This window comes from Salmo trutta, chromosome 8 (assembly GCF_901001165.1).
Source record: "Salmo trutta chromosome 8, fSalTru1.1, whole genome shotgun sequence".
In the NCBI taxonomy this organism is placed as follows: domain Eukaryota; kingdom Metazoa; phylum Chordata; class Actinopteri; order Salmoniformes; family Salmonidae; genus Salmo; species Salmo trutta.
The window spans coordinates 27275341-27300830 of NC_042964.1; the positions used below are offsets into that span (position 1 = coordinate 27275341).

The following is a 25490-nucleotide window of genomic DNA, read 5'->3' on the forward strand; positions in this document are numbered from 1 at the left end:
AACAGATTTGTGCACAAAATTTGAGAGAAATAAGCTTAATGTACATATGGAACATTTCTGGGATATTTTATTTCAGCACATTAAACATGGGACCAACACATTTTTCTTCAGTGTAGTTGATGATCCCTCTTATAGAGAATGAGCAGTAAAGTATAGAAAAATGTCCAAAGCTGGGAAGGACGATGGTAGTTGGTATGTTGTTAGTTTGTGTATGTATGTTGAAGGACCGTGTGTCAGTGATGCGTTACTGATGTGTATGTAGTTATGATGTAGTTAGTATGTTCTTAGCTTGTAGTTAGTATATTATTAGCATATTGTATTTTACTAACGTGTTGTACTTTCTCTCCCATAGGACCCGTGTATTAAGAGGTGCACTGGGTTCAGTAACAGAAGTGCTGCGGTTGTTAACATGTTTATAAGTGTTGTTACATGTTTTTAGCGTGTAGTTCTTGTGTTCTTTATCGTCTCTTGTAGGACCCACGTGTCAGAGAGGTTTTGGGGTTCGGTAAACCAGGCGAGGGGGGTGTTGCCGTGGAGGGGAAGCTGGTAACGGTTGTCCACGGCAATGACCTGGTCAACGTATCCTTCCTCAACTTCCAGGCCATGCAGGAAGACACTGCCAAGGTTACCATGGAAATACCTTTCTCTCTCCTCCCCTCTCATCCATCACTCTTCTCATCCCTCTATCACTATCTTCTCTCATCCCTCTATCACTATCTTCTCTCCTATCATCCCTCTATCACTCTTTTCTCATTCCCTCCGCCCCTTTCCTCCCTCTTCCCTCCTTCTTTGAATTACCATGGAAAGACCTCTCGTCTCATCCCTCTCACTCGGTTCCCTCCTCTCCTTTCATCTCCTCTCACCCCTTTATCACTTTCTTTTATCCTCTCCTATCATCCATCCCTCCTGTCACCCCTTTATCACTCTCTTCTCTCCTCTCACCTATCGCTACCTCTGTCCCCTTCACTCTCTCTCCCTTCCTTCCTTGACTTATCTCTCTCTCATCTCTCAAATCCCTCTCTCACTTGCCTCTCTATATCGTTACCTTTGTCTCTTCATTCCATCTTTCCTCCTTCCTTGACTTAACAAATAAACAAATATGATCTCCATCTATCACTCCCCTCTCATGTTTTATTCTGTTTCTGTTTTTCTCTCACTCTCTTTCTCTCCTCTCTCCTTCTAACAATGAGCTGCTCACCTGTTCCTGTTGTTTGTTCCCTCCTCCTTTCTCTCTTCCACTCCTCTCTTTTGTTTGCATTCATCTCCCTCTTCCCTCTCTCCTTCCTTCCCCCTCCACTCTCTCTGTTTTCCCCTTCTGTGTGTCCCCCAAATGATACCCTATTCCCTACATAGTGCACTACTTTTCACCAGAGCCCTATGGGCTTTAGTCAAAAGCAGTGCACTATATAGGGAATAGGGTGCCATTTGGGACATGGCCTGTGTCTCTCAGTCCCTGCACTGATTGTGTTCTTTGTGATATTGTGTCTGTGGTTTGTGTTTATGAAACTGTGGGTGGTATTACAGTGCTGATCGTGTGTGTGTTTGTGTGTGTATCACTGTTCTTAATAATAATTGTTCGCTGTGTGTGTGTATGTTCAGGTGTGGACAGAGGAGCTGTTTAAACTGGCCACAAACATTCTGTCTCAGAATGCATCTCGCAACACCTTCCTCCTCAAAGCGTAAGTTGTGTGTGTGTGGTGTGCATCTTATTCATACTGAAATAGCATGTTTTTTGATGCTCTCTCTCTCTCTCTCTCTCTCTCTTTCTCTCTCTCTCTCTCTCTTTCTCAGGTACACCAAGTTAAAGTTGCAGGTGAATCAGGATGGAAAGATTCCAGTGAAGAAGTGAGACACACATACACACTTATGCCATTCCTGACATAGTTCTCAGACATGACTTTCCACTTCCCCTTTCTACCTATTTTCTCAGTTTCACTTTCTCCCTCTGTTGTTCTCTACCTTCTCTCTCTCTTTCTCTCCTTCTCGCTGTCTATCCCGCTCAACTCATTTTAACCCTAACGATAACACATTCTCTCCCCCTCCATCTCTCTCTATTTCAATTCAGTTGAAATGCTTTATTGGAGTGACAAAAAAATTATTGTGTTGCCAAATCAGCAATGCTGAATAATTCTCTCGCTCTCTCTTCCCTCCCCTCCTCATCTTCCTCCCTCTGTCTCCCTGCCTCCCTCTGTCTCCCTCTCTCCCTCCCTCCCCCTCTCCCTCTTTTCCTCCCTCCCTCTTTCTCTCTCAGTATTCTTAAGATGTTTTCTGATAAGAAGAGAGTGGAGACAGCGCTGGAGCAGTGTGGTTTGGTCACCAACAGGGTAATCTATCAATCACTCAATCAATTAATTAACTATCAATCTATAATCAATCACCTCTCTGTCATAGTTATCAGTAAAATTATTATTGATCCACAATCCTTCATTTTTCATGTGGTTGGAATAGTGTGGTCTGATCAGGGTAATCAATATCTTGATCTATAACCAATAACCTCATCTCTAACCTGTCTGGCACAGTTATCAGTTATCAACTTAATCCATAATCCTCCATTTATGTCTATCAGTAAATACGGTGTAGGATGAAGTTGCCCCTAGAGCTGATCAGCATATGTAAACTGCTGAAACCATTGCGAAGTCAGGTTCAAAGGTCAAACTTCAAACCCATTACCTCCGCAATATCGTGGTGTCCTTTAAGGCATCCGCATGCTTCCCATCTGAAACAGTTCAGAACAGTTTGTGCATATACTGTATTATTACATTTTGTGACGTTTTGGTTTTCGGCAAGGGTTTTTTCGGCTGTTCGTGCACAGAAATTCAAGCCAAAGTTCGGTTCCGAAGTCTTCGCACCTTCGTTGGTCATTGGTCAACAGTAGGGATTCTTCAATGAAGTGTTTGTTGTAATTCAACGATAGATGACTCTGGGTTTTTTTCTCACATTTTTCATCTTTTCACTTGAGAAATACTGCACCAAACATCGTAGTTGGGTGTAAAATTGCATGCGGAGGCTTTAGTCGTAGACCATTTCTCCCTATGAATACACACATACACAAACACACACACATCAGTGCCTTGGCAACATAGTGTGCTGCCCTGGTAACTTTTGTATGTAGCTGGTCATACCAGGTCTGTGTGTGTTATTGTTGTCCCATTCTGCCCCCTGCTGATACAATAACAGAAGGGCTGGTAAACTGACTGTCAAGGCTTTTACACATCTATTAAACTAAAGCCAACCCAACCATCTATAGACAGTTGTTGAGAGAATCTTGATGATGTGTAGCCGTAGCTGGACATAGTTGTTCATAGTTTCACCAGTTGGTGTTGCGGGGAAAACTACCCAACAGATCAATAGTTAGTTTGCAGTAGTTTGATAGATGTGTAGACGCCTTTCAACTGACACTTTATCTCTTCTCTCACTCTTTCTCCCTGCCTCCCTCTCTCCTTCTCCCTTCATCCCTCCCTCCCCCTCTGTAGGTGGAGGGCATTAAGCCAGATGATTTTACATGGGAAATGTTCCAGAGCTTTCTACACAGTCTCTGTCTACGACCAGAGATAGAACGCATCTTTGTCGAGCTGTGAGTCACTCACACACACGAATGCATGAACCTGCGCACACACACACACACACACACACAAACACACACACACACACACACACACAAACAAACAAGCGCACACATACACCAAAATAACATGTTATGATGCCATCATAATAGAATGTTGTGATGCTAGACTGCACCAGATTCAAATCTCAACGCTATTTTCTCTCGAATCCCCCCCCCCCAGTGGTTCTAGGGGAAAGCCGTTCCTCTCCTTGGATCAGCTGACAGACTTTATAAACCGTCGTCAGAGAGACTCTCGTCTCAACGAGGTCCTCTATCCTCCTCTGAAGAGAGAGCAGATCAGACAACTGATGGAGAAATACGAGAGCAACGCTAGCCAGCTGGAGAGAGGTAATGGGGGCAGAGAGAGTGTGTTTGTGGTTGTTGTGTGTATATGTGTTTGCACAGATGTTTTTATTTTTGTGTTTGATCACTCCTCTTTGCACTTTCTCTCTCCCTCTTTCTCTCTTCCCTCCTTTCTCTCCCTCCTTCCCTTTCTCTCTCTCTCTCTCTCTCTCTCTCCAGACCAGATCAGTCTGATGGGGTTCAGTAAATATCTTGGAGGAGAGGAGAATACCATCGTCCCACCAGAGAGACTGGACATCATAGATGATATGAACCAGCCCCTGTCCCACTACTTTATCAACTCTTCACACAACACATACCTCACAGGTAGGTACACACACAGACCGACACCCGGACACACACACAAATGCACACGCTCAAATGCATGCAAACACGTCACAAGTTCACACACACTGAGATATGCACACAGACAAGCCTCACAGCTACACACGTATGCACCTCACAGCCACACACACACACACACACATACAGGTAGCCTAGCGGTTAAGAGCATTGGGCCAGTAACTGAAAGGTCGCTGGTTTGAATCCCTGAGCCGGGGAGATGGAAAAATCAACCGTTCTGCCCTTGAGCAAGGCAGTTTATCCACAAGAACAACTGCTCCCCAGGCGCCAATGACATGGACGTCGATTCAGATAGCCCCCCGCACCTCTCTGATTCAGAGGGGTTAAATGTGGAAGACACATTTCAGTTGAACGCATTCAGTTGTGCAACTGACTAGGTATCCTCTCACCCACACGCATACACACCGCACATGGATACACATGCCACACATACACAATGTTACACTTGCTGCTAACACACTCATCTCACTCATTCTTACCTCATTCTTACCCCCCCCCTCACCGCACAGTTGGTCAGTTGACCGGTCTGTCATCGGTGGAGATGTATCGCCAGGTGTTGCTGACCGGCTGTCGCTGTATAGAGCTGGACTGTTGGAAAGGACGGCCCCAGGATGAAGAACCTTACATCACGCACGGCTTTACCATGACCACTGAGATACCCTTCAAGGTGTGTGTGTGTGTGTGTGTGTGTGTGTGTGTGTGTGTGTGTGTGTATGTGTGTGTGTGTGTGTGTGTGTGTGTGTGTGTGTGTGTGTATGTGTGTGTGAGAATGTGTGTTCTGGGGGGGTTCAGTATGTGTGTTTACTTCTTCACTGAACAAAAATATAAACGCACCATGTAAAGTGTGTTTATAAGCTGTAAAGTGTTTGTAAAGTGTTTCGTAAGCTGAAATAAAAGATCCCTGAAATTTTCCATATGCACAAAAAAGGTTATTTCTCTTAAATTTTGTGCACAAATTTGTTTATATCTCTGTTAGTGAGCATTTCTCATTTACCAAGATAATCCACCAACCTGACAGGTGTGGCATATCAAGAATCTGATTTAACAGCATGATCATTACACAGGTGCATCTTCTGCTGGGGACAATAAAAGGCCACTCTAAAATGTGCAGTTTTTGTCACACAACACAATGCCACAGATGTCTTAAGTTTTGAAGGAGCGTGCAATTGACATGCTGACTGCAGGAATGTCCAATGGAGCTGTTGCCAGAGAATTGAATGTTAATTTCTCTACCATAAGCCGCCTCAAACATCGTTTTAGAGAATTTGGCAGTACGTCTAACCGGCCTCACACTGCAGACCACGTGTATGGCGTTGTGTGGGCAAGTGGTTTGACAGAGTGCCAGATGGTGGCGGTGGGGTTATGGTATAGGCAGGCATAAGCTACAGACAACGTACACAATTGCATTTTATCGATGAATATTTTAATGCACAGAGATACCGTGGCGAGATCCTGAGGCCCATTCATCTGCCGCCATCACCTCATGTTTCAGGATGATAAGGCACGGCCCCATGACGCAAGGACCTGTACACAAGTCCTGGAAGCTGAAAATGTCTCAGTTCTTCCATGTCCTGGAAACTCACCAGACATGTCACATATTGAGCATGTTTGGGATCCTCTGGATCGACCTGTACGACAGTGTGTTTCAGTTCCCTCCGGGTTTGGCCGGGGTAGGCCGTCATTGTAAATAAGAATTTGTTCTTAACTGACTTGCCTAGTTAAATAAAAGTTACATATCCAGCAACTTCACACAGCCATTGAAGAGGAGTGGGACAGCATTCCACAGGCCACAATCAGCCTGATCAACTCTATGCGAAGGAAATGTGTAGCGCGTCATGAAGCAAATGGTCACACCGGACACTGATCCACGCCCCTACCTTTTTTTAAAGGTATCTGTGACCAACAGATGCATATCTGTGTTCCCAGTCATGTGAAATCCATGGATTAGGGCCTAATTAATTTATTTCAATTGACTGGTTTCCTTATATGAACTGTAATTCAGTAAATTCTATTTTTGACCTCTCTCTTTCTCACACTCTCTCTGTCTCTCTCCTATAGGAGGTGATTGAAGCAATAGCAGAAAGTGCGTTTAAGACCTCTCCCTATCCCGTAATCCTCTCCTTTGAAAACCATGTTGATTCGTGAGTGATCATTCTGGGTAGTGATAAGGAGAATGGCTCATTGAAAGAAAAACTTAAAAATCAATCTCTCTCTTATTCCATAATTCTTTTTCTCTTTTTCTCTCTCTCTCATCCCCCTCCCCTCGTACCATCCCTCTCTCAGGGCGAAGCAGCAGGCCAAGATGGCGGAATATTGTAGGACTATTTTTGGCGACGCCCTCCTCATCGACCCTCTAGAGAAATACCCGGTAGGCCTGGCTAGGGGTTAGAGGTCAAGGGTTAGGGTTGGGGTGATTCTTAAGGGCGGGACTCACCTTACCAGACGTCGACCTTGTGTGGTAGAGCACCTGCTGGGTGGAATGAAACAGAAAACGACAGCAGATGTTCTGTGGTCAGAGGTGATAGGACTGCCACCTGCTGCACATGACCAACATTCATTATGGTGTAAAAAAAGTGTACCCAAACGCGCTTCAGCCCAGCTTAAACACAAAAGGGGAATCAGGTGCTCGACTGAGGTACTTGAAAATCCCCAAAAACATTCCTTACCCCAGAATACAAAGAATAAAGAAAAAGGAAGAAAAAAGAGCACTCATAGCACTGCTACGTTTATTTACAGGACATACAAAAAGGCTTATGTTTTGGCATAATGGGACAATAAGAGCCTCTAAGTAATAAACATAATTATGTGAGGCTTTGATGGTGTCCTAGGGTAAGGAATGTTTTTTGGTTCATTATGCTGTGTCCCATCCTTTAGGACAGTTTCAAGTGATACCTTTTTTTTGTTTATCTATTCCCAAGTATTCCCACCCAAAGTAGAGAGACATGTGATCGTAAGCAAGGTTTGAAATTATAATTTTTTTGTCAAATATTATATATTATTTTTGTGGGTAATTTGCAGTCAACTAATTATTTGGAATTATGTTCTGGCCCCCACGACCAGCCGCTCAAGATAAAATTGGCCCGCAGCTGAATCTAGTTGATGATCCCTGCTTTAAGAGCTGGTTCTAGATAAGCCCTTAAACTTTTTTACTAATGTATTATATTATCTATCCATTCCTATAGCTGATCCCTGTTCAGCCCTTACCCTCGCCCCAGGAGCTGCTAGGTAAGATTCTGATAAAGAACAAGAAGAAGCACCACCACCGAGCGTCCAGCGGGGGCAACATGAGGAGGAGGACAGGAGAAATAGACGCTCTGGAGCAGGCTTCACCTGTTAACGGTATATACAATATAGTATTCAGACCCCTTGACTTTTTCCACATTTTGTTACGTTACGCCTTATTCTAAAATGTATTACATCATTTTTCTTTCTCATAAATCTACACACAATACCCCATAATGACAAAGCAGAAACAGGTTTTTAGACATATTTGCAAATGTATATTTTAAAAAAACGGAAATACCACATTTACATAAGTATTCAGACCCTTTACTCAGTACTTTGTTGAAGCACCTTCGGTAGCGATTACAGCCTCAAATCTTCTTGGGTATGAAGCTACACGTTTGGTCCACCTGTATTTGGGGAGTTTCTCCCATTTTTCTCTGCAGATCCTCTCAAGCTCTTTCAGGTAGGATGGGGAGCATCGCTGGACAGCTATTTTCAGGTATCTCCAGAGATGTTCGATCAGGTTCAGGTCCGGCTTGTCCAGAAGCCACTCCTGCGTTATCTTGGCTGTGTGCTTAGGGGTGTTGTCCCGTTGAAAGGGGAAACTTCGCCCCAGTCTGAGGTCCTGAGCGCTCTGAAGCAGGTTTTCATCAAGGATCTCTCTGTACTTTGCTCTGTTCATCTTTCCCTCGATCCTGACTAGTCTCCCAGTCCCTGTTGCTGAAAAACATCCCCACAGCATGATGCTGCCACCACCATGCTTACCCATAGGGATGGTGCCAGGTTCCCTCCAGAAGTGACCAGAGAATCTTGTTTCTCATGTTCTGAGAGTCTTTAGGTGCCTTTTGGCAAACTCCAAGTGGGCTGTCATGTGCCTTTTACTGAGGAGTGGCTTCGGTCTGGCCACTCTACCATAAAGGTCTGATTGGTGGAGTGCTGCAGAGATGGTTGTCCTTCTGGAAGGTTCTCCCATCTCCACAGAGGAACTCTGGAGCTCTGTCAGAGTGACCATCAGGTTCTTGATCACCTCCCTTGCCAAGGCCCTTCTCCCCCGATTGCTCAGTTTGGCCAGGCGGCCAGTTCTAGGAAGAGTCTTGGTGGTTCCAAAGTTCTTCCATTTAGGAATGATGGAGGCCACTGTGTTCTTGTGGACCTTCAATGCTGCAGAAATGTTTCCCCAGATCTGTGCCTCGACACAATCCAGTCTATGAGCTTTACAGACAATTCCTTTGACCTCATGGCTTGGTTTATACTCTGACATGCACTGTCAACCTTATATAGACAGGTGTGTGCCTTTCCAAATCATGTCCAATCAATTGAATTTACCACAGGTGGACTACAATCAAGTTGTAGAAACATCTCAAGCATGATCAATGGAAACAGAATGCTCCTGAGCTCAATTTTGAGTCTCAAAGCAAAGGCTCTGAATAAATAAGCTATTTCTGTTTTTTATTTATTTCTCACACAATACCCACACACATTCACATACACATAACACAAATGCACAGCACAAACACACACACACACACACACACACACACACACACACACACACACACACACACACACACACACACTACATTGTAAAATAATAGTGACGACATCAAAATTATGGAATAACGCATATGGAGTCATGTAGTAACCAAACAAGTGTTAAACAAATCAAAATATATTTTAGGTTTTAGATTCTTCAAAGTAGCCACCCTTTGCCTTGATGACAGCTTTGGACACTCTTGGCATTTTCTCAACCAGCTTCACCTGGAATGCTTTTCCAACAGTCTTGAAGGAGTTCCCACATATGCTGAAACCTTGTTGGCTGCTTTTCCTTCACTCTGCATTCAGCTCATCCCAATCCTTCTCAATTGGGTTGAGGTTGGGTGGTTGTGGAGGTCAGGTCATCTGATGCAGCACTTATTCACTCTCCTTATTGGTCAAATAGCCCTTACACAGCCTGGAGGTGTGTTGGGTCATTGACCTGTTGAAAATCAGTCCCTCTAAGCACAAACCAGATGGAATGGCGTATTGCTGCAGAATGCTGTGGTAGCCATGCTGGTTAAGTGTGCCTTGAATTTTAAATAAATCACAGACAGTGTCACCATCAAATCACCATCACACGTCCTCCTCCTGTCACGCCCTGACCTTAGAGATCCCTTTTATTCTCTATTTGGTTAGGTCAGGGTGTGACTAGGGTGAACAATCTATGTTTTCTATTTCTTTGTTGGCCGGGTATGGTTCCCAATCAGAGGTTCCCAATCTGTCTATCGTTGTCTCTGATTGGGGATCATATTTAGGCAGCCTTTTTCCATCTTTAGAGTGTGGGATCTAGTTTTTGGTACTGTGCCGTGTAGCCCTACTGAACGTTACGTTTCGTTTGTATTTTTTTGTTTTTGGCGTTCATTTTAATAAAGAAAGATGTACGCCTACCACGCTGCACCTTTTGTTGGAAGGTCCGATCCTTCCAACAACGATCGTAACACCTCCATGCTTCACGATGTGAACCACACATGCAGAGATCATCCGTTCACCTACTCTACATCTCACAAAAACACAGCAGTTGGAACCAAAAATCTCACATTTTGACTCATCCACCAAAGGACAGATTTTCACCGGTCTAATGTCCATTACTCGTGTTTTTTGGCCCAAGCAAGTCTTTTCTTATTATTGGTGTCCTTTTGTAGTGGTTTATTTCCAGCTGATTATGAGATGTCTGTTACTTGAACTCTGTGAAGCATTTATTTGGGCTGCAATTTCTGTGGCTGGTAATTCTAATGAACTTATCCTCTACAGCAGAGGTAACTCTGGGTCTTCCTTTGCTGTGGCTGTCCTGATTAGAGCCAGTTTCATCATAGTGCTTGATTGTTTTTGTGACTGCACTTGAAGAAAGTTCTTGAAATGTTCCACATTGACTGACATTCATGTCTTAAAGTAATGATGGACTGTTGTTTCTCTTTGCTTATTTGAGCTGTTCTTGCCATAATATGGACTTGGTCTTTTACCAAATAGGGCTATCTTAGGTATACCACCCCTACCATTTCACAACACAACAGATTGGCTCAAACACATTTAGAAGGAAAGAAATTCCAGAAATTAACTTTTAACAAGGCACACCTGTTAATTGAAATGCATTCCAGGTGACTACCTCATGAAGCTGGTTGAGAGAATGCCAAGAGTGTGCAAAGCTGTCATCAAGGAAAAGGGTGGCTACTTTGAAGAATCTCAAATATGAAATATATTGGTTACTACATGATTACTACATGATTCCAATTACATGTGTTATTTCATAGTTTTGATGTCTTCACTATTATTCTACAATGTAGAAAATAGTAAAAATAAAGAAAAACCCAGAGATGAGTAGGTTTGTCCAAACTTTTGACTGGTACTGTATATGCTGCTACTCTATTCTTTATTTTACTATTTTTATTATTATTATCTATCCTGATGCATAGTCACTTTACCCTGCCTTCATGTAAGTACAGTGAGCTCCAAAAGTATTGGGACAGTGACACATGTTTTGGCTCTCTATTCCAGCACTTTGGATTTGAAATGATACAATGACTATGAGGTTATAGTGCATGTCACGGCTGTTTGAAGGATCGGACCAAAATGCAGCGTGTTCGTAGTTCCACATATTATATTTATTGTGAAACTAAATGCAATACACGAAAAATACTTGAATACACAAAAAACAACAAACCGTGACGCAGAGAGGAAAACACACTACTCAAAAGATAATAACCCACAAAACAGGAAGAGAAAAAACCCTACTTAAATATGATCTCTAATCAGAGGCAACGAGGATCAGCTGCCTCCAATTAGAGATCAACCCAAACAATCCCAACATAGAAATAGAAAAACTAGAACTTAAACATAGAAATAGAAAACATAGAACAACCACCCAAAACACCCCCTGTCACGCCTTGACCACTCTCCTATAAAAAATGACATCTTACTAGGGTCAGGACGTGATAGTACCCACCCCCCCATAGGTGCAGACTCCAAATGCAAACAAACAAAAAAACAAAACAACCACAAAAACAACCCAGGCTCCGGACTGGGGAGCGTCGCTGGAGGCTCCGGACTGGGGAGCGTCGCTGGAGGCTCCGGACTCGGAGGCGTCGCTAGAGGTTCTGGGCTGAGATCCTTCTCAGTAGGTTCCGGACTGTAGGCCGTCTCAGTAGGTTCCAGACTGTAGGCCGTCTCAGTAGGTTCCGGACTGGGAACTGTCGCCGGAAGCTCTGGACGGGGAACTGTCGCCGGAAGCTCTGGACGGGGAACTGTCGCCGGAAGCTCTGGACGGGGAACTGTCGCCGGAAGCTCTGGACGGGGAACTGTCGCCGGAAGCTCTGGACGGGGAACTGTCGCCGGAAGCTCTGAACGGGGAACTGTCGCCGGAAGCTCTGGACTGGGAACTGTCGCCGGAAGCTCTGGACGGGGAACTGTCGCCGGAAGCTCTGGACGGGGACTGTCGCCGGAAGCTCTGGACGGAGGATTGTCGCCGGAAGCTCTGGATGCGTGGTACTGCCATGGGTGGCGCCAGACTGGTAACACGCACCTCAGGGCGAGTGCGGGGAGCAGGAACAGGACACTCGGGAAGCAGGAACAGGATATACTGGGCCGTGGAGGCGCACTGGAGATCTCAAGCGTAGAGCTGGCACAACCCGTTCTGGCTGGATGCTCAACCTAGCTCGACTAATGCAGGGCGCGGGCACAGATCGCACCGGCCTGTGAAGGCGCCCTCACGACACAGTGTGCATCACCGCATAACACGGTGCTTGGCCTGTCACTCGCTCCCCACGATAAGCACGGGGAGTTGGCTCAGGTCTCCACCCTGACTCTGCCAAATTTTCCGTGTGCCCCCCAACAAAATTATTTTGGGGCTGCTTCTCAGCCTTGTCTCTCGGTGCATATAGAGCCTCGTAGTATTGTTGCTCCCTTTTTGCTGCTTCGATTTCCTCCTTCGGGCGTCGATACTCCCCAGCCTGACTCCAGGGTCCTTCCCCGTCCAAAATTTCCTCCCAAGTCCATTCCTCTAGCTGCTCCCCACCACGCTGCTTGGTCTTTTTTTGGTGGGTTATTCTGTCACGGCTGTTTGAAGGATCGGACCAAAATGCAGCGTGTTCGTAGTTCCACATATTATATTTATTGTGAAACTAAATGCAATACACGAAAAATACTTGAATACACAAAAAACAATAAACCGTGACGCAGAGATGAAAACACACTACTCAAAAGATAATAACCCACAAAACAGGAAGAGAAAACCCCCTACTTAAATATGATCTCTAATCAGAGGCAACGAGGATCAGCTGCCTCCAATTAGAGATCAACCCAAACAATCCCAACATAGAAATAGAAAACTAGAACTTAAACATAGAAATAGAAAACATAGAACAACCACCCAAAACACCCCCTGTCACGCCCTGACCACTCTATTATAAAAAAGGACATCTTACTAGGGTCAGGACGTGACAGTGCAGACTATTTTAGGGACCAAAAGTATTGGGACAAATTCACTTATACAGTGGCAAGAAAAAGTATGTGAACCCTTTGGAATTACCTGGATTTCTGTGTAAATTGGTCATAAAATGTGATCTGAACACCATTCTTGTTTAGTGTTTTACGTAACATAGACTTGACAAACAGAGATGTTCGAATGTTCCAGAGATTTCTGCAAGTCTTGTGCTGACACTCTATGATTCTTCTTAACATCATTGAGCATTCTGCGCTGTGCTTTTGCAGTAATCTTAGCAGGACAGCCACTCCTAGAGCCTAGAGAGAGTAGCAACAGAGAGTAGCAACAGTGTTGAACTTTCTCCATTTATAGACAATTTGTCTTACCATGGCCTGATGAACATCAAGGCTTTTTGAGATACTTTTGTAACCCTTTCCAGCTTTATGCATTTCAACAATTCTTAATCTTAAGTGTTCTGCGATCTCTTTTGTTCGAGGCTTGGTTCACATCAGGCAATGCTTCTTGTGAATAGCAAACTCACATTTTGTGAGTGTTTTTTATAGGGCAGGTCAGCTCTAACCGACATCTCCAATCTCGTCTCATTGATTGGACTCCAGGTTAGCTTACTCCTGACTCCAATTAGCTTTTGGAGAAGACATTAGTCTAGGGGTTCACATACTTTTTCCAACCTACACTGTGAATGTTTAAATGATGTATTGAATATAAACAAGAAAAATACAATAATTGGTGTTATTAGTTTAAGCACACTGTTTGTCTATTGTTGTGCCTTAGATGAAGATCAGATCAAATTGTATGACCAATTTATGCAGAAATCCAGGTCATTCTAAAGGGTTCACATACTTTTTCTTGCCATTTTATGTTTATTAAAGTAGTCTAAAGTTTAGTATTTAGTCCCATATTCCTAGCACACAATGATTACATTAAGCTTGACACTGTGTTGTGTCGGTATGCGTGTGTGTGTTCAAGGAACCTCCACTGGTGGTCTATAAGTGGGGTCGCAATATTGGAGATAGCTTGGTGAGATCTGACATGCCCCCTGAGCCCACTCAGATACTCTTGACACCCATTCCAAATGGGAACTACAAATGTGGCTCATGCGCACAGTGCAATAGGACTATAAAAACATCCTACTTCAGACACCCACGTACAGGTAGAAAAATCCCTGTTAGGGATATCATCTCATGCAAGACCAAGGGAGTAATCTATCTCATCACCTGTTCATGTGGAAAACCCTACGTAGGACAAACAAAAAGACAATTAAAACAACGCATTGCTGAACATGCAGCTCAATCAGGTGTAAGAACATTGACTATCCAGTAGCAGCTCACTTTGTTGAAGCTAACTATCCAATCTCCTCCCTCAAATACAGGGCTTTGAGCATGTTGCTCTACCAAGTAGAGGAGGTAACATTGAGATCCTACTATTACAAAGGGAGGCTTACTGGATATCCTTTCTAAAAACATTGACCCCTAGTGGTCTGAATATTGACTTTGATCTCAGGCCCTTCATATGAACAATTCTCTCTTTTATGAACAAGTCTTGTAAATTGATATATTCTTTCTACAGCTTATTAGCATACACCTAATATGTTCCCCCTGTTGATGATGCTTATTATGCATTCAGGTTGAACCAAAAGATTACATATCACAAATATAAATGAAATAGGAAACAATTAAATATGTGAAATTGAATTAAACAATGTATGTTGATGCTAATATTATGTACAATATTCAATTATGTTTGCATATGATAATAGCCTAATATATTTAATATGCCATAAACTAGTGTTTTTTAACAGTTTCACTCAATTCATTCTAATTAACTGAATCATTATAACACACCCCTATTGTCATTGGTTGCACTAATTGCACTATTTGTCTACATAACCTGGTTCAAGTATTCATGACATTACCCTGAAGAAGGTACAGTGATGCCAAAACGTTGGTGATTTACCCAATAAATTACTGGGAGTTTATATATGTATTGTGCAACTCTCTTTATTTTTATAGTTTATTGCGTACTATACTCAAACAAACTTGTTGGATGCATTTGTTGTTTTTTTTGGTTGTGTTTAAGATTATTTTGTGCACAATAGAAATTAATGGTAAATAATGTATTGTATCATTTTGGAGTCACTTTTATTGTAAATAAGAATAGAATATGTTTCTAAACACTTATACATTAATATGGATATTTCCATGATTACGGATAGTCCTGAATGAATCATGAATAATGATGATTAAGAAAGTTAGACGCACAATTATATTATATATTCTTATTTACAATTTAAAAAAATCCAAAATGATACAATACATTATTGACCATTCATTACCAAGCACAACCAAAACAAACAGCAAATGCATCCATCAAGTTTGTAGAGTCACAAGCTTGATGTAGTCATTACGTAGGAATATGGGACCAAATACTAAAGTTTTGACTACTTTAATACACATATAAGTGAATTTGTCCCAATACTTTTGGTCCCCTAAAATTGCGGGACTATGTACAAAAAGTGCTGTAATTTATAAACGGTTCACATGCTATGGATGAAAATACCCTCAAATGAATGCTGACGTTCTGAACTTCAACCTCATAGTCATTGTATAATTGGAAATCCAAAGTGCTGGAGTACAGAGCCAAAGCAATAACAAAATATGTCACTGTCTGTAAGGGGTGCGTACTGGCGGCAGAGAAGTCAGACGCAGGAGAGCAAAAACTGTGTTTCCAACGGCGCAGTTTAATAATAAAAACCACCGGAAAACAGAACAATCAATAAATGGGTACAAAACCCGACGCACCAGACATAACATGCACAAGCACTTACCATAAACAATACCGGACAAGGACATGGGGGGAACAGAGGGTTAAATACACAACATGTAATTGATGGAATTGAAACCAGGTGTGTGGGAAGACAAGACAAAACAAATGGAAAATGAAAGGTGGATCGGCGATGGCTAGAAGACCGGTGACATCGACCGCCGAACGTCGCCCGAACAAGGAGAGGGACCGACTTCGGAGGAAGTCATGACACTGTCCCAATACTTTTGGAGCTCACTGTATCTACCTTGAATACTTTGCTCTGGTACTGGTACCCCCTGTATATAGCTCTATTCTTGTGTATTTTATTCCGACATTTCTTTTTATTATTATTTTTGAACTCTGCATCGTTGGGAAGGGCTCGTAAGCAAGCATTTCATGGTTGTCTACTCCCGTTGTATTCGTTACATGTGACAAATACAATTTTATTTTGATTAGACACACTCACACATACTGCCAAAGCTATTGTGTTTTTAAGGTGTGCTATGTTACTTTTCCTGTTCTATATAGCATAATGGCAAGTGTGTGAATGTGTGTGTGTTTGTGTGTGTGTGTGTGTGCACTTACGGAGGACCTACTGTATCCTATCATCCTTTCATTCCTTCCTCTCTAGATTCTCTTCCTCTGTATCTCCTGCTTAAGCCACTTTCTACCACTCTAAATTTCAAGCTTCTGCCTCTAACCCTAGGAAACTCTTTTCCACCTTCTCCTCCCTCCTTAATCCTCCACCCCCTCCCCCCACCTCCTCTCTCTCTGCGGACGACTTTGTCAACCACTGAAAAATAGGTTGATGACATCCACTACTCATTCACTCAGCGTATTGAGTCCACAGGTGTCACTCACACAGAACTACCATACGCCTTGACCTCTTTCTCCCCTCTCTCTCCAGATCAAATCCTGCAACTAGTGAGGTATGGCCCCATCTCTGGAGACCTTCTCCCATTCCTCACCTCCTTCATCAATTCAGTGGTCAGGGATGAGTCTGTCTTCAAAATACCCTGAGTCGCTCCCCTCCTCAAGAAACCGACACTCATCTGACATCAAAAACTATAGACCTATATCCCTTCTCTGATGAACTTTTTCGTTATCTCTCTCAGAACGATCTTCTTGACCCTAACCAGTCAGGCTTCAAGACTCAACCGAGACTGCTCATCTCTGTGTCATGAAGGCTCTCCGCACTGCCAAAGCTGACTCTCTCTCCTCTGTTCTTATCTTCCTAGATCTATCCGCTGCCTTCGACACCGTGAACCATCAGATCCTCTTCTCCATCCTCTTAGGGCTGTTCGTGTCAGGCTCTGCACACTCTTGGATTGCATCCCACCTGGCAGGCCGCTCCTACCAGGTGACGTGGAGAGGATCTGTGTCTGCACCACGTACTCTCACTACTGGTGTCCCCAAGGGCTTAGGCCCTCTCCTCTTCTCTCTATACACCAAGGCACTCGGCTCCGTCATATCCTCACATGGTCTCTCCTATTATTGCTATGCGGATGACACTCAACTACTTTTCTCCTTCCCCCTTCTGACACCCAGGTGGTGACATGCATCTCTGCGTGCCTGGCAGATATCTCAACTTGGATGTCGGCCCACCACCTCAAGCTCAACCTCGACAAGACAGCGTTGCTCTTTCTCCCGGGAAACGCCAGTTGACAACTCCACAGTGTCGCCCTCCTGGAGTGCATAGAACCTTGGCGTGACCCTGGACAACACCCTGTCATTCTCTGTAAACATCAAAGCAGTGACTTGCTCCTGCAGGTTCATACTCTACAACATCCGTAAAGTACGACCCTACCTCACACAGGAAGCGGTGCGGGTCCTAATCCAGGCACTTGTCCTCTCCCATCTGGAGTACTGCTACTCACTGTTGGCTGGACACCCTGCTTCTGTGATCAAACCTCTGCAACTTATCCAGAATGCTGCAGCCCGCCTGGTTTTCAACCTTTCCAAGTTCCCCGTTCCTCCGCACACTCCACTGGCTTCCAGTCGAAACTCACATCTACAAAACCAAGGTGCTTACCTACGGAACAGCAAGAGGAACTGCCCCTCCCTACCTTCAGGCTATACTCAAACCCTACACCCCAACCCGAGCACTCCGTTCTGCCACCTCTCTTGGTCCTCCCACCCCTACGGGAGGGCAGCACTCCCGCTCAGCCCAGTCCAAGCTCTTCCCTATCCTGGCACCCCAATGGGTGGAACCAGCTTCCCCCTGAAGCTAGGACAGCAGAGTCCCTGTCCTTCTGAAAACAGTATCTTAAATAATCCTCCTCCTCACCGCACTTGTACTTGACCCCCCCCCCCCCTTTCTAGCTCAGACTATAATGATAGCTACTTTGTTGAGGAAACATGTACTTTCTATGCCTGTGATATGTGGTTGTCCCGCTTAGCTATGTTAAGATGAATGCACTAAATGTCTGCTAAATTATTAAAGTGTGTGTGTGTGTGTGTGTGTGTGTGTGTGTGTGTGTGTGTGTGTGTGTGTGTGTGTGTGTGTGTGTGTGTGTGTGTGTGTGTGTGTGTGTAGACTGCCCATTCAGTGACAGCGAGGGGGGCCAGCTGCTGTCCAATGGGGAAGAGAAGCTGGCAGAGAGTCTGGTCAAAGACGGAGATCCTCGGAAGTCAATTGGTCAGTTCACATCTTGAATGAAGAACATGCTGGGGAGGGAGGGATGGAGAGAGGAAGGGAAGAGAAGGATGGATGGATGGATTGATGAATGGGTGGCTGGATAGATGGAATATATGGGTAACAGTTGTTTGTGTATGTTTTCTAGGAGGGGAGGGAGAGAGTGATGAGGATGAGGAAGATGAACCTGTGGCTGAACTGAAGAAACCAAACTCTGATGAGGTGAAACTTCTATTTATTGATTGACCTTCATTGATCCCCGAAGTCTTCTATCGATATGGGTCAGCCCAGTGATAAAATGAACACATAACAATTCTCTCTCTGTCTCAGGGTACTGCCAGTAGTGAGGTAAATGCGACAGAGGAGATGTCTACTCTTGTCAACTACATAGAACCTGTCAAGTTCAAGAGCTTTGAGGTCGCAAACAGTGAGTGTGTGTGTCTGATGAAAGCAAGCAAGGTGTGTGTGTGTGTGTGTGTGTGTGTGTGTGTGTGTGTGTGTGTGTGTGTGTGTGTGTGTGTGTGTGTGTGTGTGTGTGTGTGTGTGTGTGTGTGTGTGTGTGTGTGTGTGTGTGTGTGTGTGTGTGTGTGTGTCAATGATGTGCATCATTGGTGTGCGTGTGTATGTGTGAGTGAGCGGATAGGTGTCATTAGGCCTAATCACTCCTCTCATGTAGTGCATAAGGCTAGCTAAATTACTAATTCATAGTTCATTATTAGCCAAGAGACACACACTGACACATTGATTGATTTGAACTGATTTGTATATATTCTCTCTTTCTCTCTCTCTCTCTCTCTCTCTCTCACAGAGAGGAATAAGTATTTTGAGATGTCATCGTTTGTGGAGACCAAGGGTATGGACACACTGAAGAGTGCACCCATCGAGTTTGTTGAGTACAATAAGAAGCAGCTGAGTCGTATCTATCCTAAAGGGACGAGAGTTGATAGTTCGAACTACATGCCCCAACTCTTCTGGAACGTCGGATGTCAGATGGTGGCGCTAAACTTCCAGACACTCGGTATGTCGATCTTTCTTCCTTATACCTGAACTCTTTTTATCTTCTCATACCTTTCTTTATTATTTTTTCATCTCTCTCAGACCTGCCCATGCAGTTGAACATGGGTGTGTTTGAGTATAATGGACACAGTGGTTACCTGCTCAAACCAGAATTCATGAGAAGGACAGACAAACACTTTGACCCCTTCACTGAAAACATAGTGGACGGCATCGTAGCCAACACCGTCAAGATCAGAGTAAGTGGGTATGTGTGTCTCGGGACGGGTGGGGTTACATGTGTGTGTGTATGTATATGTCTGTAACCATCTCCTTCCCTCCATCCCTCCATCTCCAGGTGATCTCGGGCCAGTTCCTGACCGATAAGAAAGTGGGCGTGTACGTGGAAGTGGACATATTTGGACTTCCTGCTGACACAAAGAGGAAGTACCGTACCAGAACATCCAATGGTAACAGCCTGGACCCAGTCTGGGACGATGAGACTTTTGTCTTCAACAAGGTAACGTTAATACAGGCTGTAGAGACACACACACCATATCGATACACACACTCACACAGTGTACAAAACATTAGGAACACCTGATCTTTCCATGACACAGACTGACCAGGTGAATCCAACCTACATTTACTGTATATATTACGTCAGTCAGTCACTCCAAGTACCTCATACCCCAGTACACTGACTCGGTACCAGTACTCCTTGTAAATAGGCTTCGTTATTTTATTGTGATACAATTTTCTTTTTAACTTTTTGTTAATTTTCTTACTTTTTAACTGTATTGTTGGGAAAGGGCTCGTAAGTAAGCATTTCACGGTAAAGTCTACACCTGTTTTTGGCGCATGTGACAAATAAAATTTGATTTGAATTCAGATATGGATTGGGTATGTGTGCCATTCAGAGGGTGAATGGGTAAGACAAAAGTTTTAAGTGGCTTTGAACGGGGTATGGTAATAGATGCTAGGCACACCGGCTTGAGTGTGTCAAGAACTGCAACGCCACTGGGTTTTTCGCACTCAAAAGTTTCCTGTGTGTATCAAAAATGGTCCACCACCTAAAGGACATCCAGCCAACTTGACACAACTGTGGGAAGCATTGGATTCAATATCGGCCAGCATCCCTGTGGAATGCTTTCGACACCTTGTAGAGTCCATGCCCCGACGAATTGAGACTGTTCTGAGGGCAAAAGGGGGTGCCACGCAATATTAGGAAGGTGTTCCTAATATTTCGTACACTCAGTGTATAACAATATACACACATAACGATGCACACATACACAAGGTAACAGCATTCTGTGTGTAGGTGGTCCTGCCCACCCTGGCCTCTCTGAGGATAGCTGTGTTTGAGGAGAACGGAAAGTTCCTCGGACATCGGATCTGCCCTGTGTCAACCATCCGACCGGGTCAGTACTGTGTTTGTCTGCCTGGCTACGTGCGTGCGTGCGGATCTTTTTGATCAAGTATCGTACAATCTGTTCTCTCAATGTTGTCATCTTGTGTGTGTGTGTAGGTTACCACTACATCAGTCTGAAGAATGAGATGAACCAGCCTCTGTTGCTGCCCTCTCTATTGGTCTACACCGAGGCTCAAGACTACATTCCTAATGAACACCAGGGTAAGAAACTACCATACCCATAACCTCCTAGGACTACACTACCCTTAACCCCTTAGGACTATATTACCCATAACCCCCAATGACTACACTACCCATGACCCCCTAGGACTATATTACCCATAACCTCTAGGACTACAGAACTCAGTTATCTGAAATTCCGACGAAGAAAACCTGTTAATTTCCACTTTGTTATCTTCCATGTCGTAATAACAAATCAGAAACTGGAGTATCATCCGTCTATCCTGAGTTTACAGACATGCTGAACTCTGACGTCGCCTACTAAGAAAATTACTTTGATGACAGCATTTTCTGCAGTTAAATCCCAAGAGCAACAAACATTAAGTGTGTGAATGTGTACTAGGTCTAGGCACATTGCTCATTTTTGTGTTGTGTGTTTATGTTAGAGTATGCTGAGGCCTTGACCAACCCCATCAAACATGTGAGTCTTTTGGACCAGAGAGAGAGACAGCTAGCTGCTCTGATGGAGGACAACGGCGAGGTGAGGAGACCACACATACACACGCATGCATGTTATGTTCTTTTATCCTCATGGTGACCTAAAATAATTTTACCTAACCTTACCATAACCCTAAACCTAACTCCAAAACCTAACCCCTTACCCTAATTTTAACCCTAATTGTAACCCTAACCCTAACCCCTTAGCCTAAAATAACCTCCCACGAGGGACAATTTTCCTTGTTTTACTATCCTTGTAGGGACTTTGGGGGATTTTACGTCCACACAAGGATAGAAGAACCCACGTGTACGCACACACACACACACACACACACACACACACACACACACACACACACACACACACACAGACATACACATCACATGATATGGGGGCTACACTGAGGCGTGGTGAAAACCAGTAGGGTTTTATTTGCTACACTAGAAAAGTGTTCTTGGATGTGATCCGCGCATCGAATTCTTGAAAATAGAACCAGAGTATAATTTCCTTCCGGAGCCACGTGCTTACTACGCCCAGGGTTCATTGAAATGAGTGGGATGCCTCGCAATCTGCAAAAGTTACACATCCAATGTAGCAAAATTGTGTATTAAAGATTTACACGAGTTACAAGTTAAGAATCATCAACCTTCTCTCCGCTGTGTGTAGCGTGTGTTGGAGCAGCCGAAGGAGGGAGAGAGGGATCGGAAGGGCGACGCTGCCCTGGGGAAGATCCCCTCCCCCCTCCACCCTGTCCCCGCCCCCATTGATGACATCAGCGACCTCATCAGCTCACCTGGACCAGGTAGGCCACACTGTAACACACACACACACACACACATCTTTGTTTGGTGTATTATAGAGGAGGCTGGTGAGTGGAGATATTGGAGGATGGAAAGGTATCAAACACATGACTTGCATATGCGGAGGACACCGATCCATTTATTCCATTCCAGACATTATACTAAGCCCATCCTCCGATATCTCCGCCCACCAGCCACCACTGGTGTGTTTTGTATTGTATTAAATATCAGGCCCTATGGAGTTATGGAGTGCTGTGTGTGAGTATTGTGAGTGTTGTATTGTTAGTATTGTATTTTTTATTTAACTAGGCAAGTCAGTTAAGAACAAATTCTTCTTTACAATGACGGCCTACCCCAGCCAAACCCTAACCCGAACGACGCTGGGCCAATTGTGGGCCGCCCTATGGGACTCCCAATCTCGGCCGGCTGTCATACAGCCCAAGATTGAACCAGGTTCTGTAGTGACGCCTCTAGCACTGAGATGCAGTGCCTTAGACGGCTGCGCCACTCAGGAGCCCGTATTTGTTGTTAGTTATCGTGTGTAGGCTTAACCAGATGCTCTATTCAAGAACCTGGGCGAGCTATTGGTTGCGTTCCAGGCTGACTACATTGCAGATGCAGATCTCAGCATGTCTGCAATGTAGTCAGCCTGGAGCCCAACCGTTATGTGAGTATCATTGCTGAGTTCTGAAGTGAAAACATCACATCTACATTTCAACCTGTCCTGTCCTGTTCCTGTCTCCATGTGTCAGGCCAGAAAGAGGATCTTATTGCTACAGTCCTGGCAAGTAAGTCATCTCCTATCCACCCATCCACATTACATTACACCACAGAACTCATTATCACCCTCATGTGGTGGGAGGCCAAACAAGTTAGATCATTTCTCCCTTTCTCTCTCGCTTTCTCAGATCTTCAGGCTCAGTCTACAGAAGAGTTGAAACAGCAGAAGTCGTATCTGAAGCTGTTGAAGAAGCAATGTAAAGAACTCAAGGAGCTCCGCAAGAAACACCTCAAGAAGGTTAGACTGACACACACACACACACACACACACACACACACACACACACACACACACACACACACACACACAGCTTGTCCGTCTTTCTGCAAAATTTGAAATACTAACTTGTAAAGATGTTGTCAATAAACCAGTGATATTTTTTATAGACAGCTTAAATCCATTACGAATACTGCTGTTAGTGATTGCATCAGCACACTATCTATTTGACATGTGTTGTGTGTGTGTCTGTGCACGGTTGTGCGTGTATACGTGCGTGTGTGTATTAAAAGGTGTGGGCCCTGAGTAAAGAGCAGAGGTATCGCTGTAACCAGCTCCGCTCTGACACACAGAGACGACGCAGTCAGATGGAGAAACATCTCAAACGCAGCATGAAGAAAAAGTAAGAGAGCGAGGGAAGGATGGATGGGGGGATGATGAAGAGTTGGTAGAGGGTGATGAAAAGGAGAAAGAGATTCCAAATCAACCGCTTGCCCCTTACACAGGAAAGGGGGGGAGACACAGTGGGGAATATTTGTGTGTATTGATGTGTTTGTATGTATATAATAATATATTTGTTTGTTTATGTGTGTGTGTGTCAGTGAGCCAGCAGAGCCGGTGCAGAGGCAGTTGACAGCATTGGAGATGGAGTTACAGAAACAGACGGTGCAGCTGAGAGAGTGGCAGATGCAAGAGCTCCTAAAACTACGGCAACAACAACACACACTGGAGAGAGAGAAGAAACACACACACCTACGAGAGGTACGCACGCACGCACCCAAGCACATACGAATGCATGCACATGCACACCTACGAGAGGTGCACACGCACCCAAGCACATACGAATGCGCACACACATACACACGCACACACACCTACGAGAGATACACACGCACACACACCTACGAGAGGTACACACACACACACACACATACTAATCACATACAGATTCTCACCCCTCCTGCTGTGTGTTCCAGGCATTTCAGAAAATAAAGGAGACATCCCAGGAATGTCAGACGGCTCAGCTCAAAAAACTTAAGGAGATCTGTGAGAGGTAAGATACTGTTTCATGCTTTATAACGACAGTTTTACACCTTACACCTGTCACCTTATTAAGTACCATAAATTATTATGTGAGAGGTAAGATACTGTTTAATGCTTTATAACTACTGTATAACTCCCAATATATACCTAACAAAAATATGAACGCAACATATTTTGTTGATCCTATGTTTCATGAGCTGAAATAAAAGATCCTGAAATGTTCCATACGCACAAAAAGCTTATTTCGCTCAATTTTTGTGTACAAATTTGTTTACATCCCTGTTAGTGAGCATTTCTCATTTGCCAAGATAATCCATCCACCTGACCGGTGTGGCATATCAAGAAGCTGATTAAACAGCATGATCATTACACAGGTGCACCTTGTGCTGGGGACAATAGAAGGCCACTCTAAAATGTGCAGTTTTGTCACACAGCACAATGCCACAGATGTCTCAAACATGCTAACTGCAGGAATGTCCACCAGAGCTGTTGCCAGAGAATTTAATGTTAATTTCTCTACCATAAGTCGCCTCCAACATTGTTTTAGAGATGGTGGTCACACCAGATACTGATTGGTTTTCTGATCCACGCCCCTACCTTTTTTAGGTTATCTGTGACCAACAGATGCATATCTGCATTCCCAGTCACGTGAAATCCATACATTAGGGCCTAATGAATTTATTTCAATTGACTGATTTCCTTATATGAACTGTAACTCAGTAAAATCTTTGAAATTGTTGCATTTATATTTTTGTTCAGTGTAGATGGATTTATATAAAAACACCCTTATAAGTAGAGTTAAGTTCTTATGTGAACAGCAGTGTTGGGGGTAATGTGTAACAAAAGTAACACGTTACGTAATCAGCTTACTTTTATGAGTAGCGGACTAAAGTAACATGTTACTTTTTCAAATTGGGTAATATTTTTACAGTTACTTTCAGAATCATATCTCTACTGGGTGCATGTTTCCATGATCCGATCTCAACTTGTTTCCTCATTTAGTTCTCAAGCGAGCGGAGAAAGACTGTTTGGAGAAATGTAATTGAAGATGCTGTCCATAGAGATGTAGAGGGCTCTGATCTTTGCCATTGATCGCTTCTGTGATACGAAAGCCCATAGAGG

At 43.9% G+C, this 25490-nt stretch overlaps 1 protein-coding gene across 2 annotated transcripts in view; it reads left to right on the forward strand.

The window, feature by feature from the left end:
• The window catches only part of LOC115198619 (1-phosphatidylinositol 4,5-bisphosphate phosphodiesterase beta-3), a 105687-nt gene that overhangs the window by 62561 nt on the left and 17636 nt on the right, over positions 1-25490 (forward strand). For both annotated transcript variants that reach the window (XM_029760691.1, XM_029760692.1), the window contains exons 4-29: positions 475-624; positions 1600-1679; positions 1792-1845; positions 2252-2324; positions 3474-3574; positions 3786-3952; positions 4127-4273; positions 4819-4976; positions 6368-6450; positions 6593-6677; positions 7492-7648; positions 18346-18447; positions 18593-18666; positions 18775-18871; positions 19253-19462; positions 19543-19697; positions 19796-19957; positions 20759-20858; positions 20966-21070; positions 21475-21569; positions 22194-22329; positions 23080-23115; positions 23236-23345; positions 23618-23727; positions 23927-24086; positions 24302-24378. In XM_029760691.1, the coding sequence (XP_029616551.1) occupies positions 475-624; positions 1600-1679; positions 1792-1845; positions 2252-2324; positions 3474-3574; positions 3786-3952; positions 4127-4273; positions 4819-4976; positions 6368-6450; positions 6593-6677; positions 7492-7648; positions 18346-18447; positions 18593-18666; positions 18775-18871; positions 19253-19462; positions 19543-19697; positions 19796-19957; positions 20759-20858; positions 20966-21070; positions 21475-21569; positions 22194-22329; positions 23080-23115; positions 23236-23345; positions 23618-23727; positions 23927-24086; positions 24302-24378 (2984 nt within the window). The remainder of the gene's footprint in view (positions 1-474; positions 625-1599; positions 1680-1791; positions 1846-2251; positions 2325-3473; positions 3575-3785; positions 3953-4126; positions 4274-4818; positions 4977-6367; positions 6451-6592; positions 6678-7491; positions 7649-18345; positions 18448-18592; positions 18667-18774; positions 18872-19252; positions 19463-19542; positions 19698-19795; positions 19958-20758; positions 20859-20965; positions 21071-21474; positions 21570-22193; positions 22330-23079; positions 23116-23235; positions 23346-23617; positions 23728-23926; positions 24087-24301; positions 24379-25490) is intronic.